General features: G+C 44.1%; 1 protein-coding gene across 1 annotated transcript; it reads left to right on the top strand.

Moving 5' to 3' along the window:
• The first annotated feature begins 7,575 nt into the window (after positions 1–7,575).
• Positions 7,576–10,741, top strand: LOC146921433 (uncharacterized). The gene is made up of 4 exons (XM_085711310.1): positions 7,576–8,820; positions 8,914–9,047; positions 9,183–9,650; positions 9,772–10,741. Exons 1-4 carry the CDS (start codon positions 7,576–7,578, stop codon positions 10,739–10,741), a joined length of 2,817 nt encoding a protein of 938 aa, XP_085567436.1.
• Positions 10,742–17,316: the final 6,575 nt, after the last annotated feature.

Raw genomic sequence — 17,316 nt, 5'->3', positions numbered from 1 at the left:
CAATTAATGTTAACACCAAAAGTCAACATCCAATCCATACCAAAAATAACGTCCATATGCTTCAACGGAAGACACACAAGATCCAACTCAAAATCAATGTTGCCAAAACTAACTGGACACTTAGCACACACTAAAGAAGTAGTCACTGATCCACTAGCTGGGGTATCGATAACCATCCCTCGAGACAACAAAGTCACAACCAAACCCAAACGCTCAACACAACTAGCCGCGATAAAAGAATGAGTAGCACCAGCATCAATAATTGCAATCAAAGGAGTATTATTGATAAAACACATACCTCGGATGAGATTATCCGGATGCTCCACCTCTTCCGCATTCAATGCAAACACCTTGCCCGCAGACTTCTTCGGTTTGGTACACTTGGTGCTGATATGCCCCTTCTCACCACAATTGTAGCAAGTGATCTCCTTCTCCACATAAGTACAATCATAAGCCTTGTGACCCGCCTTTCCACACTTGTAACAACTATCACCTTTCTTGCAATCATTAGCAAAATGACCCAAAGTGCCACACTTGAAGCACCTCACCTCAGCAACATTCACCTTAGAACCTCCACCACCTTCTCTCTTCTTGCCTTTGTCTTTGTTATACGGCTTCCCAAATCCATGCCCCTTTCCTTTCTTCTCATTCTGAGCCTTGTAGTGATTAACCTTAGCTCTTCCAGCATCATCAAACATGCGACACTTATGCACCAAAGTGTCAAAATCACGGATCTCCTGAACACACATATACTGGTAGATGTCGGGCCTCAAGCCGCTCTCGAACTTCACACACTTGGAAACCATAGCATCCTCCGCATTGATGTACGGACAAAACCTCGAAAGTTCCTCAAACTTTGCCGCATACTCAGCCACTGAACGGTTCTCTTGCTTCAAGTTCAAGAATTCTACTTCCTTCTTAGTCCTCAAATCCTCAGGAAAGTACTTCCTCAAAAACTCAGTCTTGAACCTAGCCCAAGTCACAGCTCCACCAACCTCAAGCCTCCCCTTAGCATTGGTCCACCAATACTCAACTTCTTCTGCAAGCATATGAGTAGCCATCCTGACCTTCTGGTTCTCACTAGTCACCATAGCACGAAAGATCCTCTCCATGGCTTGCATCCATGTCTGAGCTCCATCCGGGTCATACCTACCCTTGAACGTCTGAGGAGCGAAGGCTTGATCGTTTCTTGCGAAACAGTCCTCCGACGTTCAAGGGTAGGTATGATTGTGAAGATTGGATTTGAGGGAGGTAAAGGAGAGCCGCGGTGGAAGGTGGCGGAGGAGAGGTGCTGCATTTTTAGGTTAGAAAGAGGGAGATGAGCTCTCCAAATGTATACATAATTATTTCATTTTGAGTCTATTTGGATTGGAGTATATGAGATTTTAGTCTTTCATAATGATACTTTTATGTCAATAACATCTATTTCTGCCTGTAAAAAAAAAATCAACTTCTGATTTACCAAAATTGTTCTTTTACGTGTTTTCAATAAAATAAAAAATTTAATTCAACTTTTATTCAAAAATACGAAATAAGTTTAAAACATCTACGGTATACTTAGTACAATTTATAAATTTTATAAGTAAACACTAAACATTATTAAATTTAAAAGATTTTCTACGATATGTTATAGTCTAGAACACAAGTCTAGGGTTTCGTTTATGAGAAGTTGTTGCCTAGGGTTTTCAAGTGTGTAGAAAATTTGTGTTTGTAACACCCTAATTCTATTAAGCGGTAAAACGCGCGAATATATCAGAAATATTCTAGAAATAGATGCTACGTCTCAAAACAAACCCAACAATATCATGCATATATATATATATATATATATATATATATATATATATATATATCTCAACGATCACAGCGGAATTCAAATCATAAACTTCAACATATACATGCCATGGTCAATAAATCTTCAAAATAAAATACTTCAAATCCGACAAGTGGACAATAGCAACAACATAGCAACAGAATCCAAAACAACAAATAGACGCTAAGCCTAATCAGAGCCTAGATACTATGACACTGACACGACAACGGAGAAAGCTCCCGTCGTCCAAACATCCAACAAGCAAACTCACCAAGCGTCTAGTCCTGCACAACGTCTACCCATCCATACAGACAGGTAGGCGGTCGAAACCACTGGGGGTAAGTATTACATTAATCATAATCAAACTATAATAGACAGATGTATAATTGTAAAAGAGTTCACAAGTATTTGCATGCATGTTCAACATCAATCATTCAATCATACAAGCAATACAAGTATACACTTACCACCCATCATTAACAATCTCAAAAACAATCATCTGACAATTCAATTTATGCAATGCGCCTAGACTTGACACATATATGCATGTGGTACCAAATCAACAACAATGGATGCAACAAAAACATCCAAGTAAGAGTACACCTCCTCTTACTATGTAAAAGTACACCTCCTTTTACATTTCAACAACAACAACAACATGATATGATGCATGGACATATAGCAATGACTCGATAATGCACAACTCCAACATAACAACTATCAAAACAATGTAAAAGTACACCTCCTTTTACATTTCAACAACTCAACAACATTGCATTATCAAGGATCATGCCCATACATTCAACAATCATAGCTCACATAAGGTTCATCCACATTCATCATCATCAATTTACAATTCGTTTCCATTTACATCACATAAATCAAGTAAAATGGAATAACACAACGATTTATGATAAACATCATTCTCAACCTTCCACAATCATTCAAACACAATTATTTAATCATATGTGACCATTCACAAAAGATTCATAAGACTTTAGTCCTTCAAGATTCATTTCTACTAAGTTCGTCTCCAAAAGTCACCTTTTAAAAATAATAGAATTTATGAACCAAAACCAACTCTACAAGCTCAATTGCCTATGCCATGTATTCTCACAAGTTGCTTATAGGTGCAGTAGAGGATACATAAGCATTTCATCGGCCAAAAACAACGAATTCATAAAAATCACAAAGTTCGTCTCACTTTTCCACTTTTTACAAAATTTTCCATTTTCAAAGCAAAACAAGTTAGATCCCTCATATCATAGTTTAAATACTACTAAACACCTTAATTGAACTCATAAAATATAAGTTTCGAAGATTGGAAACAATCCATGAGGTTTGGGTCGACTTAGAAATAGTTATGCGGAATTTTCGTAAAATTTCACCAAGACCACCTTGGAGTATTTTCATCATAACTCAAAAACCAAGAATTATTTTCAAGTCAAACCAAAGCCATTGGAAAGCTAACAAAATTCTCTACAACTTTCATGTTTATACCGAAAACCAATTCAAAACAGAAACGTGCGAAAAAGACACAAGAGTGCGAAACAGGGAGTTCTGTCCTGTGCAACTCGCAACTGCGAGTAACTTTACTCGCAACTGCGAGTAGCTCCCAGGAAGCCACTCCTGCTCGCATCCAACTCGCAGCTGCGAGTGCAGTGCGAGTTATGACAGTAGTTTCGGGAAAAAGAGCCATTTTCACCCCAAAACCCCAATTTTGACTCCCCAATGCCCAAATTTGATTCCAAAGTTTGTTTAAACATTTCTAAACATGAAAAGACACTCAAAACCATATACAACTTGCCCCAAAACATTCTCTCAACCAAAATCATCATTTGACCCATTTTCATGAAAACTTCAAATAAACAACACAAGTTCAAAATTATGAATACCCAAGGTTCAATTCTTCAACAGCATCATCTCACAACATCAACAGCAATTAAACATCATGAATTTATCAACAATTCAACAACTACAACATAATTCATCAACTATTTCACTCAAGAACATGTTGTATGTATATAAACCCATTTTGTCATGCAAATTCAACAACAACAACACAATTATCATTCAATTCACATACCCAAACATTGCATCACAACATAAGCACGAATTTCACCATTAATTTCACAAATAATCAATTATTCAAATAAGCACTTATGTAAGAAGTTAGGGTAGAAGCTACAACTAAGTGATTATGAGTAAAGACTAACCCCCTTACCTCTAACACCAAGAATCCTTAATTCAAGCTTCAATTTAGCTCCTAGATGGTGAATCTCCCTCTTGCCTCTAACCCTTGTTCTTGCTCTTCTCTCTAGTTTCTATCTCTTCTCCTCTCCAATGAAATGAAATGAAAATGTTGTAACCCTATCTCTTCTCACTAACATTAGTTTATAAAGGCTCACTTAATGGGCTTATCTCACAAACCTTAATGGGCCTAACCCATTTCTAATTCAACCTCAAAAATGTTACTACTCACTTACCGGTAAAATACAACACTAACGGTCACTTAACGGTAATTAAAATAATTACTACACCCTCTCTAGTAACTAGGTAAAATAATAACTTCCACTAAACACTTAAAAAATAACTTTCTGCAAAATTACAAAATTGCCACTGCCCTCAAAATGACCAAAATGCCCCTAAGTCCAAAATGACTAAAATACCCTTCTACACCGAATTCTACGAATCCCGACCAAAAATACACACAGAGGCAAATAATCACATAAGAGCACATATAACACACATAATAAATAATAAAATAAAACTAGCGAAAATCGGGTTGTTACAGTGTTCTTTTACCCTAGAAACTAAGCTCGCTTTTTTTAATGGACGCTATATGGTTTTTGTGAAGAAGATTTCATTCTTTAGACTTAGCTAAGTTTTGATGATAACAAACACAAATCACAATAAAAAAATTATCATGGAGGCACAAGATGAAGATAAAGACTTTTAGATTGTATAGTGTGAATAATTGTAAGTATCGTTTTTATTTTGATTTATCACTTTCAACATCTATATAACTTAGAATGCTCAGAAATTCATTTGAACTTAATCATAAATCATTTTCTAAGTTAAATATAAGAGTCTATGAGAAGCAAGCTTTTAAAATGTTGGAAAACTGCTTTTTCACTATCAAGTAACATATTACCAAATATGCGTACCATATTACCAATTCAATTTTTCAAATATTTTTGAATGTGTAACAAATTACCCAGTCTGTATAATCGGTTACCATTTAAATTTTCTTCAAATTTTTGAATGTTGGAAAGGTGTAACCGATTACAAAAGTGTAGTAATCGGTTACCACCTGACAAAATGCATTTTTTCATGAACTGGTGCGATTCAAATTATTAGTAATGGCTCAAGGAATCCCTTGAAATTGGAGTCTTGCTTCACAATTGTTTTCTACAACCTCTATAAATACATTTGACATCTGAACAGCATTAACCAACTTTCATAATCAAAAATTCTAAGATCAAATATCACTTTCTCACTTAAACTTTAAAACATTCATTTTTGTGAAACCTTGATTATATTTTCATATCCATAAAGGTTTATGAGCATTAAGTTATATTCATTAGAAGTTAATATTGATTTAATACAACCATACAAAAGTTCTTCAACACTTGTTAATAAGAATTTCATCATAGTGTTTGGTGAAGATTCTTGCTCAAAGGTTGTAAGAATTTCAACATAGTGTTTGATGAAGATTCTTGTTCAAAGGTTGTGAGAATTTTATCATAAGGTTTGGTGAAGATTCTTGCTGTAAAGATACTTGATGTTCTGGACCGGCCAGAGGGATTCTTGGCCCATTTACTTAGGCCCAATATCACTCAAAGCCCAAACTCCACGTTTGGCATTATTGCTCGCAACATACCCCCTCTCCTGAAGGGGGGGTGCACGAAGCAAAGAGACCGGTTCAAACGAACCCCAACGTCTCTCTTGCACGTTGTGCACGTTCCCGCAATAAAATCTTTGGCGGTTACACTTCCCACGATTTCGTAACCGCCAGAGCCAGGTGTGCCTCCTCAACGGCTCTGCAGCTCTCCACCTCTATAAATAGGGGACTCACCGCAGTCCCCAAGGTAGAACTCTTTCTTCCTCTAAACCCTCACTTTCTGATCTCTACTGACTTGAGCGTCGGAGTGCCTGCAGGTACACACCCCCATCCACTCCAAGAAGCAGTCTGACGCATTCCACCACCGTCACCTCCACCGCATTCAAAGCATCGGCAGTCTCCTTCTGATCAGGTACGATCAGTGGCGCTGTCTGTGGGAAATATATAAGCTTCCCTGTTTTTATCCCTAAAAACCAAAGCTTTTCACAAAAAACTACAATGGCTGCCAACGGTGCTAAATCCCAGCTACGAAGTGCGGTGCGCATTCCTCAACAGGATGGCGTAACATCCTCACTTTCACCTGTGGATACACCCAGGGAGGAACCAACCCAGGTACTTCCTATCCAACAAAGGCCTCTGCTAGGTCCCATCCGCCCTACAGAGACGCCAGAAGACGCATCATCAACCGGCGTACTCATCAGCAACCTGATCCGCACGGTTCAATGACAAACGTCGTTAATCGAGGAACAGAACCGCCGGCTGATGGATCTGGAGCAAGCACGTCCAACCGTCCAAACCCGGCGATCTCCCTCCCCAGTACGTAACAGAAGAGGAGGGAGCCCCAGCCGGTCACGTTCTAGATCCCCTCGACATACGACGAGCATCGGATCTCCATCCTACTCTTAGAGGTCAACAAGAAGGTCCCCCCGACGGTCTCCACCAAGGAGATCCCCTCACAGACGGGCCCCGACGGTCTCCACCCAGGAGGTCTCCGTCCAGACGCAACGGGCGCTCACGGTCACCTTCCAGTTCTTTGGACACTCGCGATACCCGAACAGATCGTAATGCTTATGGTCCGTTCACACGGCGTATCCGGGAAGCTCCTAACCCTCGTGGACTGGAAAAGCCGCCGCAAATGGACTCATACGATGGGACTACTAATCCGGATGAGCACATCGAGAACATCGAAACAGTTCTCACTTACCGATCGGTGCGGGGCGCCGTCAAGTGTAAGCTCTTCGTCATTACTCTAAGGCGAGGAGCCGTTACGTGGTTCAAGAACTTGAGGAGAAACTCCATCGACTCTTGGAGTGACCTCTGCAACGAGTTCACCACCCATTTCACCGCGTCAAGGACGCAACCAAAAACGGTGGCTTCCCTCGAAGCCATCGTCCAAGGAAGAAGCGAGCCTCTCCGAGACTACATCGAGAGGTTCAACAAAGAAGCCGTCTAGGTCCGGGGCGCAAATGAGACAATGAAGCTGTACCTCATTGCCAAAGGCCTACGCGACGAGACGGACGTCAAGAAAGCCGTCCTCTTGGATCGCCCAAGGACTCTCAACGAGTTCCTAGCGATCGCCAAGATCTACATCGCCAACGAAGAGGATTTGTACGCGGACAGCCTCAACAAGGTTAGGAAGGAGGAACCTGCTGCTGAATCCTCCAAAAAGCCCTTCCACGAGAGAAAGAAGGAAGGCAAAGTTGCTCGCGAAAGCAAGAGACCAAACGGTCACTTCACCGAGTACACTCCATTGGCTATGTCAAGGGAGAAGATCCTCGCCGAGATCGCAGTAGCCAATCTAGCACAAGTCGGCATCAAGCCGCCAAAGGCTCCATCTCAGGAGAGGAAGGGAGTCGACAAAACAAAGTATTGTTGATTCAACAAGTGCCACAGACACACCACCGACGACTGCATCCATATGAAGGACACCATCGAACTCCTCATCCAAAGGGGTCGACTCAAGCAGTACGTCAAAAATCCAGAAGCAGAACGGAAAGCCGTCGAACTTATAGGTGACGGATCTGAGCCCGGAAGGACCATCGCCATGTCCGTGGAACATCTTGGTGATTTCCCTGATAATGTGGAAATCACCCCCTACTCATGCACCTGGGAGCAGTTCCCTACCGCTAACATCATCACCGGAGGAACGCTGAACATTTCCATGGGCAGCATGAAGAGGAAATTCCAGGAACTCATGGAAGTCAATGCGATGGCCCCCTCCACTCGAGGAGGAAGGCCTCCTTTGGCATTCTACGACTCCGAACTGCCTGGTGGAGCTTCAAATTCTGCCATCCCTTTGCTCGTGCGAGCATCGATGGCCAACGCAGATGTCAGACGAGTCCGGATAGACACATGGGCCTCATGCGACATCATGTACACCAGCCTGTTCAGAACTCTCCAACTGACGGAGAAAAACCTTTCTCCTTATGTTGGGGATGAACTCTATGGCTTCAACGGCTCATCCACTCAACCATGGGGGTACGTAGAGCTACTGGTCACCTTCGGCGAAGAGGAGGCCAAAAAGACAATAAAGATCCCATTCTTGGTGATCGACTGCCCTTCTCTCTATAACTGCATTATAGGGAGGACCGTGTTAGCCCAGCTGGGGGCCACATGTTCAACCGCTCATCTGAAGTTGAAGTACCATACAAAAGGCGGCATCATCGCCTCTCTCAGCGGAGACATCGAAGCTGCTAGAAGATGTTTCCTTCAAGCTAATAAAACCCAGAACTCGGTTTCCCAACCCAGCAAACCCGCTGGGGACAAAGGGAAAGCTACTGCGATTACCCTGGACGCCAACTTGGTCGAACTCGACCCCAGGTTAACCAAGGAAGACCTGAAGGAGCAAAAACGGGAGAAGAAGGATCCGCTCAACGCGAAACTTCTTCGACCTGTTCCCGATGGTGAATTCGAGCTGGTCCCTTTCGGCAACGACCCCTCGAAGAACTTCAAGATTGGCAAGGATCTCCCCGAACTTGTCAAGAACCAGCTGATCGTCTGCCTCAGAGAAAACGCTGACCTGTTCGCCTGGAGCGCAGTTGACATGCCCGGAATCGACCCTAGCGTCGCCTGTCACCAACTGACAGTGGATCCTGGAGTTAGCGTTGTAGCCCAGCGTCGTAGGAAGCAGTCTCCTGAAAAGTCAGAGGCTGCAGAAAAAGCTGTAAAAGACCTCCTAGAGGCAAAGTTTATTTCCGAGGCCAAATACACTACCTGGCTCTCCAATGTTGTACTTGTCAAAAAATCTAATGGAAAGTGGCGTATGTGTGTTGACTATACCGATCTTAATAAGGCCTGCCCTAAAGACGCATATCCTCTTCCTAACATCAACAAACTCGTTAATAATTCCTCTGGCTATAAACTTTTATCCTTCATGGACGCCTATTCTGGGTACAATCAGATACCCATGGTTGAAGAAGATAAAATGAAAACAGCCTTCATGACCGAATTAGGGAACTATTACTACAACGTAATGCCCTTTGGTCTACGAAACGCGGGGGCTACTTATCAACGGATGATGAACAGAGTTTATGACAAGGCACTTCTGGGCGAACTTCTAGAGGTTTACATGGACGACATGATCATAAAATCCCAACAAGAGATGGATCATGCCGCCCATCTCAAAAGAGTGTTCGAGCAAACTCGGAAATACAACATGAGACTCAACCCAGAAAAGTGCACCTTCAGAGTCCAATCGGGTAAATTCCTTGGTTTCTATCTTACAGAAAGAGGAATTGAAGCAAACCCAGACAAATGTCGCGCATTTACTGAGCTTCCAACACCCCACTCCAAAAAGTGGATCCAAACACTCAACGGAATGCTAACCGCTCTCTCTAGGTTCGTCGCCAAGTCCGCTCAACACGCACTTCCTTTCTTCAAACTCTTAAGGAAAGAAACGAAGTTCGAATGGACGGACGAGTGCGAGACTGCCTTGCAGCACCTCAAAGAAACGCTCTCTGGGCCACCAGTGCTATCGCGACCAGTCAAGGTGAAGTACTGTACCTATATCTCTCTGTTTCCTCGACGCGGTAAGCCCCGTCCTCATTAGAGAAACAGCGGAGGGACAGAAACCAATATACTTCACCAGCAAAGCATTGTTGGGACCTGAAACAAGGTACCAGAGGATCGAAAAGGTGGCCCTCGCACTTCTCACAACAGCCAGAAGGCTAAGGCAGTACTTCCTAGCTCATACGGTGGTAGTCCGGACGGATCAGCCCATCAGGCAGATCCTGGGTCGCCCAGACGTGGCTGGTCGGATGATGAAATGGTCACTCGAGCTATCCGAGTTCGACATTCATTACGAATCCAGGAAGGCACTAAAGGCTCAGGTGTTCGCCGACTTTCTCGCCGAGATGACTTTCCCAGCTGAGGAAAACCCTGAAGAATGGACCGTCTTCGTAGATGGGTCATCTAACGCCAAGGGAAGCGGAGCCAGAATAATCATCGAAGACAACAAAGGTATCGTTGTCGAAATTTCCCTCATTTTGTTTTTTCCTGTTACCAATAACACTGCAGAGTATGAAGCCTTCCTGGCTGGCTTGCGAACCGCCAAAGACATGGGGGCCAAAAGGGTGAAAATCTTTACCGACTCGCAATTAGTGGCTTCCCAAGTCACAGGAGAGTTCCAGGTAAAAGAAGACCACCTCCAAAAGTACGTCCAGTTAGTACTAGAGAAAATGAAAGAATTTGACGTCGTAGAAGTAATTCACGTTCCCCGCGAACAAAATACTCGGGCAGACATTCTTTCAAAACTCGCAAGTACGCGAACTGCGAACGGAAACAAAACAGTAATACAAGAGGTCCTCGACGAGCCAAGCATCCAGAACATAGGAACTCTGCATCAAGAGGTCAACTCGATCATCAGAATGGAAAATTGGAGGGGACCCATCTCTCGATACATAGAGAATGGCGAGCTCCCGACCGATCCGCAAGAACAGACAAGGTTGAAACGAAGGGCCTGCTCATTCACTTTAGTGGAAGGAACCTTGTACAAAAGAGGTTTCAACATTCCGCTAATCAAGTGCCTAGGACCTAATGAGACCCAAGAAGTCCTTGCCGACATCCACGACAACATCTGCGGATAACACCTTAGTGCAAAAGCTCTCGCAAAAAAGGTCCTACGAGCAAGATACTACTGGCCTACCATGATGAAAGACGCCCAAGACTATGTGAACCTCTGCGATAAATGCCAGCGACACAGGGACATGCACCTAGCACCTCCTGCTGAGCTAACATTCTTGGTCTCACCTTGGCCTTTCGCATGGTGGGGCATCGACCTTCTGAGGCCATTCCCCAAAGCCGCTGGGCAAGTAAAATATCTGGTCGTCGCAATCAACTACTCAACCAAATGGATCGAAGCAGGATTTGGAGTGCCAGCATTAGTGATATCTGACAATGGTACACAGTTCACGGACCAACGGTTCCAGGACTACCTAAGGAATATCGGCATCAAACAAAGCTTTACCTCCGTCGAACACCCTCAAGCCAACGACCTCGTCGAGGCTGCAAACAGGGTAGTTCTGCGAGGAATACGAAGGAGGCTAGACGCGGCCAAAACATAATGGGCGGAGGAATTACACGCAGTCCTCTGGGCCTACAAAACTACTCCCCATTCCACAACTGGCGAGTCACCTTTTCGACTCACGTACGGGACAGAAGCGGTCTTACCCATTGAGTTAACTGAACTCACATGGCGTACGGACACCAACACTGACTTCCCGGCCAACACGGCAAATCTACGTGAAGAGCTCGAATTCGTCGACGAAGTCAGGATAGGGGCAACCTTGCGAGAGGCAGCACTAAAACAGAAAATAGCTGCTCGCCACAACAAGAAAGTCATCAAAAGAGAATTCGAAGTAGGCGACCTCGTCCTCCTGCGAAACCAGAAGGATTCCGAAGAAGGGAAGCTTGCCGCCAACTAGGACGGCCCCTTCAGGATCCGGATGAAGACCGGGACAGGAGCTTACAGACTTGAAGACCTCCATCAAAATGCAATTCCAAGGACTTGGAATGCAGAAAAACTCAAAAAGTACTACACTTAGATGGCAAAACAACGCAACTCACTCTAATGTACGTACTTAGTTCGATACAACGAACTCATCGCTCCCCGTCGAGCAAATAAACGAAAGAGGAAAATTGTGCCACTCAGAATCCAAAAAGAAAAAGGATGAGAGGATTTTACATAAAAAATTATCTTACTCCTCAGTATGTACGCTTATCGCTGCGACATCACTGCTCGGCATGTTAGGTAGAACCCCAGCTCGCGATGGGTGTTTCACGCCTCAGTGGAGGGAACTTAGAAAAATTCTCTCGTTCATCCGTTGTTACACGTCCATAACTTTGGACACACATTCAGATAAACAATCTCTTGGATGTGCAAATACTTCTAACTAATACTCTGCGTAAACAGTTAGAAAACTTCTGGCCTGAGCTCTTCCTTGCAAAAACTACGCAAAGGTAAAAACTTTCCAAGCAAAGTAAATCATTACCTGGAAAGCAAAAGGCACAACTTTGATTTCATCAAGTCAAAGTCACAAAACGCTAGGCGGGCATGGAAGACTCTCCAGTCATTAAGTCACTTCGTCAAAATAATGACTGCGGGGGGTAGCCCATCCCGCCACACTCAACTTAAAGAGCTTCGCAATCCGAAAGCATACAAGTTCGCAAGCTGAACAACTAAGAGCGCACGAATTATTGCAATCTGTCAAAAACATAAGGCAGATAGATAGTTCGCCCTCGACAGCAGCTAAGAGCATACGAATTGTCGCAGTTTATCAAACATACAAGATAGATAGATAATTCGCTCTCAAACAAAATACTGCAAACAGTATAGAAAGTCTCACACTACGAGCATTCAAAATTCAAAACATTATACTTGAAAGTAAATCATGCATTTCAGAAACAAGTATAATTGAGAATAAAAAAATCATATTATAAAGGTGTTAAAACCACTAAGGGCGCACAATGTCATTACAAGATTTTGAAGAAGATATTAATTACAAGGCCTCATCAGGCCTGGGCTTCATCAACATGCCCGTCTTCTTCCTCAGGATCAGGAGGCGGAACGATCACCCCGCCTTTCACCTCACTACGAGGATGAATTCCTTCGACATTCAGCTCAACGCCAGGGTTCGTCACCTTCAACTGGGCCACCGCCCGATCAAAACCAAGCTGGAGGGCCTCCACCAAGCTTCCTTCCAGCTCACCAATCCTATCCACAAGGCCGGCGGGCCGCAGGACAGCAAGGTCTTCCGCCTCATCCTCTCCGGGGAGGTCCGCCTTCTTCAGAGCCTCCTCCAAAGACGCCTTCTCCTCTGCCAGCTTCCGGGAGAAATTGGTTGCTTGCTCGAGAGCAGTTTGGACCTCAGAAAATTGCTCCTTCAAAGAAGCAAGTTGACGGTCACGCTCCTCCGCAACTGACTTCTTGCTCCTTTGATCCTCCTCAAGAGCGGCAACCTTGGCGGTCAAAGCGTCCCTCTCCCGCACCAGAGCATCGGCCCAAACCTCACTGTCCAGAGAGGCGTTGTTCAGCGCAGCAACAACCTCCAAAGCCTTCATAGTGGCAATAACCCCATCAGTTATTGCCTTGCTCCGGCTAGCTGGACCCAGATCCTGGATAATCCTTAACTCTGAATCATCCAAGAAAAGGGTTGACTGGGGACCACACAGCTCCGGCTCGGACCACACCCTCAGCAACTGGAGGAAGTCTCCCTTCTTAGAGCGGACAGGAACGACCTTGATCGGCGTGATTGGATCCTCAGAAGGCACTCTCACCCTCTGCCTCTTAGCAGGGTCCTGCACCAGCTCCTCAGATGGCTCCTCCCCGTCCAAATCCACCACAGGACCAGGGGTTGAGCTAGGACCAGATCCAGAAATCAGATGCTTCAGGGACTGGACGTTCTTGCGCTTTTTCTTGGCCGAGATATTTTTGCTCGCCGCATTTACAAGGGCTCTCAAATCCTTCTTCATTTTCTCTGCAAACACAAAGACAATGGAAACTGCGTCAGTTAGGAGAAACAAGCAAGAAGGCAACAAAGGAGACAGGAGCAAAAAGAAAACAATAAACTACCAAGGCAGGTATCAGAATCTTCAGAGGTCAACAACTCATAAGTATTGATGAAGCGGGGCTCTGTTACTGGGGTCCCGTCCGCATTCATCAAAGGGTCCCCCCGTCGGTCAGACTTAACCCTTTGGGGAAGGCACTCAATGAAAGCCCAGAGTTGTTGACGAAGGCCTTTCTCCTCGTCAGTCAGAGTGGCAACGGTTCGACCGAAGTCCTTCGGTTCATAAGCAAAATGGTCCTGAGACCAGCACAGGTGGAAAAAAGGACGGCGCTCCTGCTCGCCTTCCTTAGCAGCCTCCAAGAGATTTTCCAGAGCAGTCGTACTCTTAGGCCAAACCAGAAAGAAGCGCTCTTTAAAACTCCAGATCTTCCCGGCAAAGGCCTCAAACATCTTCTGGGTCTGGCGAAAAGAAACCCAGTTCGTACCCCGCTGTACGGTGAAGAAGGAGAAAAAGACATTCTTGGAGGCAGGGATGCGAAGATAATCGCACAACAGCTCAAAAGCCCTCATGAAGGCATAAGAATTTGGATGAATCTGGGTAGGTGACAACTTGGTCCAGCGAAGCACCTCCCGCTGGAAGTTAGAGAAAGGGAGCCCATGTCCTTGAAAACCACTTCATACATGGGAAATACGTAATTTTCATACTCCGAACACACCCGGTTGGACGTGCTCGGCAGAATCAGCTCCCAATCTCTACCTTCACCAATGAAGTCAAAAGGTGCTTCGTTCACACCATCAACGGCAAACACCGATTCAGTTTCTAAGGGTTCCTCTCCGGGCCTCATAACGACGGACGCAGCAACTCCCTCGTCAGCCATGACAGATCTGGAAAAAGCAAGGGAAAAAGTGAATCTAACAGTCCGATCCACCCTTCCTTCACCTATCAGATCGGTCATGGCAAGGAAGGGATCAAATCGCTACCATAAAAAAGCTAAGAGGTCTAGAAACTCAAACTCACGCATCGAGGGGATCTACCCTCAGCGAACCGACCTAAAGCTTATGGAAGAAACCCAAGCCTGTCGCCAATGTTTTTCTAAACACTAAACAGAAAACAGACAGCATATCTACAAAACTCTTTGATGCACGGTGGAAACCGCCTAAACCAACGGCGGAAACCACCGAGTCAAAACTACTCCTGCCCTAGAAGCATGCATTCCTACGGTTTCTAAAAGAGACGAGTCAACAGAACTCTACCTGTGAAGAAGAAGAGATTGAAGTTGCGATTGGAATGCGAAAACTCGGAAGAACTTTGCTTTTGGAAATTGTAGGAAATCTCTAAATCTATGAGAAATTCGAAAATGCAGTGACTCTCCAAACAATAGTGGAACTATTTATACTCGTTTCACAAACCACCCAAAAGTCACAAAGTCTATCCGGTGCATCCCTTCACTCACTACTCCTCCTCTAAAACGCTGTTTCGACGGTCCAGATTCAATCATACCTCTTCATCCAAGGGCTATGATCCTTCACTACGGTTCCCCGAATGTCAGGATTCAATCAACGATGATGATGACACCTCGGAAATACCACCCGATAACACGCTGGAAACTATAGGCACTCAAGTGCTACTAACAGCTTGCACACATGTCACTCAGAAACCAAAGGTCATGTCCCCTCAACTTCTCCCTCGAGACGGTGGCATTAATTACGGAATGACATCCGACCAAACTTCCTGGCGAGGGAATCTTTTCATCCGATCTCATACCGCCGGACGTACCCACGCCGGAGTCCGCCACACAGCTAGGCGAACTTACATCGTTAGAGGGAGACAAACACTACAAGATAGGCGAGCCTAGTCGGCCAGAATTCTCAGTATTCTCAGTCCACCTCGCAAACGATTCTCCGAGTCAAGGCATGCATAAGTCCGCCAACGAGATCCATCTCTTCCTCTAGCGCGGGGATACATACTGACTGAATTCTCCTTGAGGTCGGCTCCTGACGAGCAAAACGCCCGCACTTAAGTCATCACTCTTTATCAAGAGCAACGACTTGGGGGGCTACTGTTCTGGACCGACCAAAGGGATTCTTGGCCCATTTACTTAGGCCCAATATCACTCAAAGCCCAAACTCCACGTTTGGCATTATTGCTCGCAACATACCCCCTCTCCTGAATGGGGGTGCACGAAGCAAAGAGACTGGTTCAAACAAACCCCAACGTCTCTCTTGCACGTTGTGCACGTTCCCGCAATAAAATCTCTGGCGGTTACACTTCCCACGATTTCGTAACCGCCAGAGCCAGGTGTGCCTCCTCAACGGCTCTGCAGCTCTCCACCTCTATAAATAGGGGACTCACCGCAGTCCCCAAGGTAGAACTCTTTCTTCCTCTAAACCCTCACTCTCTGATCTCTACTGACTTGAGCGTCGGAGTGCCTGCAAGTACACACCCCCCATCCGCTCCAAGAAGCAGTCTAACGCATTCCACCACCGTCACCTCCACCGCATTCAAAGCACCGGCAGTCTCCTTATGATCAGGTACGATCACTTGAGTTCTATTTTGGTTAAGTAGGAAGATTGTTAGAGGAGTCTTGGGGTGAGACTTGCTTGTTACGAAATTCTTACATAGTGAAATCCTTTACGGGGTGTGAAGGGACTGGACTACCCTTAGGTTAGAACAGGAACCATTATAATATTTTTGTGTCCTTTGCTCTTCCCTACTCTCTTTATTTTTCAGCATATCGTTCATACATTCATCATAGTAGTTTTTCAGAAAAATAAATAATTCACCCCCCCTTTGGTTTTTAGGAAAAATAACTAATAAAAAGAACCTTAATAGCTTTAAAATAACAAAAAAAAAGTCATAAAACCTAATTCACACCCCCCCCCCCCCCCCTTCCCATAGGTTTTTAGGAATTTCAATTGGCATCAGAGCGAGAGTTAAGGTAACATGCTCCTTTGATCCGGGATTATGGGTTCCACAAAACTGTTTTTGAGTGAAGAATCTAACGTAATCCGTCCACTAAGTTTCACTGGTAAGCATTATGAATTTTGGAAAATTCGTATGCAAATGTTTCTTGAAGCACAAGGTTCAGAAATCTGGAATGCTGTTAAAAATAGTCCTCACATTCCACTGCAGTTGTAAATGGCGTAAGTTCACCAAAACCAAAAACATGTTGGGATAAAGATGATCACAAAAAGGTTTTATACTCTTCGCTATATTTATCCTTTACACTAATTTACTATTATTTTCATCTTTATTAGTTCATGAATTAATCTCTTACAACTCTCTTTACTTTACCTTCAAGTCTTTCGTAAGCAACAGTAATTATGTCGTTCACCATCGTCATATAACATTTATACTATCATCATACCTCATCATATTACAAAATTAACATCTCATACATCGATTAACATCATATATACATATCATATATATAGTTTACATCTTCGTTATTTCAACATCATGTTTAGAACACACCACCATCATTAGTTATATCTCCATTTTTCTACATCTTTTGCCCTAGTGACAGGTTTTACCCTTTGCTCTCAATCTTAAGATATTTTTTTACTCCATTCGTCATTCCTCATAATGTATTCCCTCTATTCTTTTAGGCTCATTAAATTTAGGGTTCTATCTTCATATATAGTTTCAACGCTAG

This window comes from Medicago sativa, chromosome 5, assembly GCF_051527215.1.
Source record: "Medicago sativa cultivar Bolivia chromosome 5, Bolivia_mono, whole genome shotgun sequence".
Lineage (NCBI taxonomy): Eukaryota > Viridiplantae > Streptophyta > Magnoliopsida > Fabales > Fabaceae > Medicago > Medicago sativa.
The sequence above is the reverse complement of the archived record's forward strand: the minus strand, read 5'-3'. Positions and strand labels throughout refer to the sequence as shown.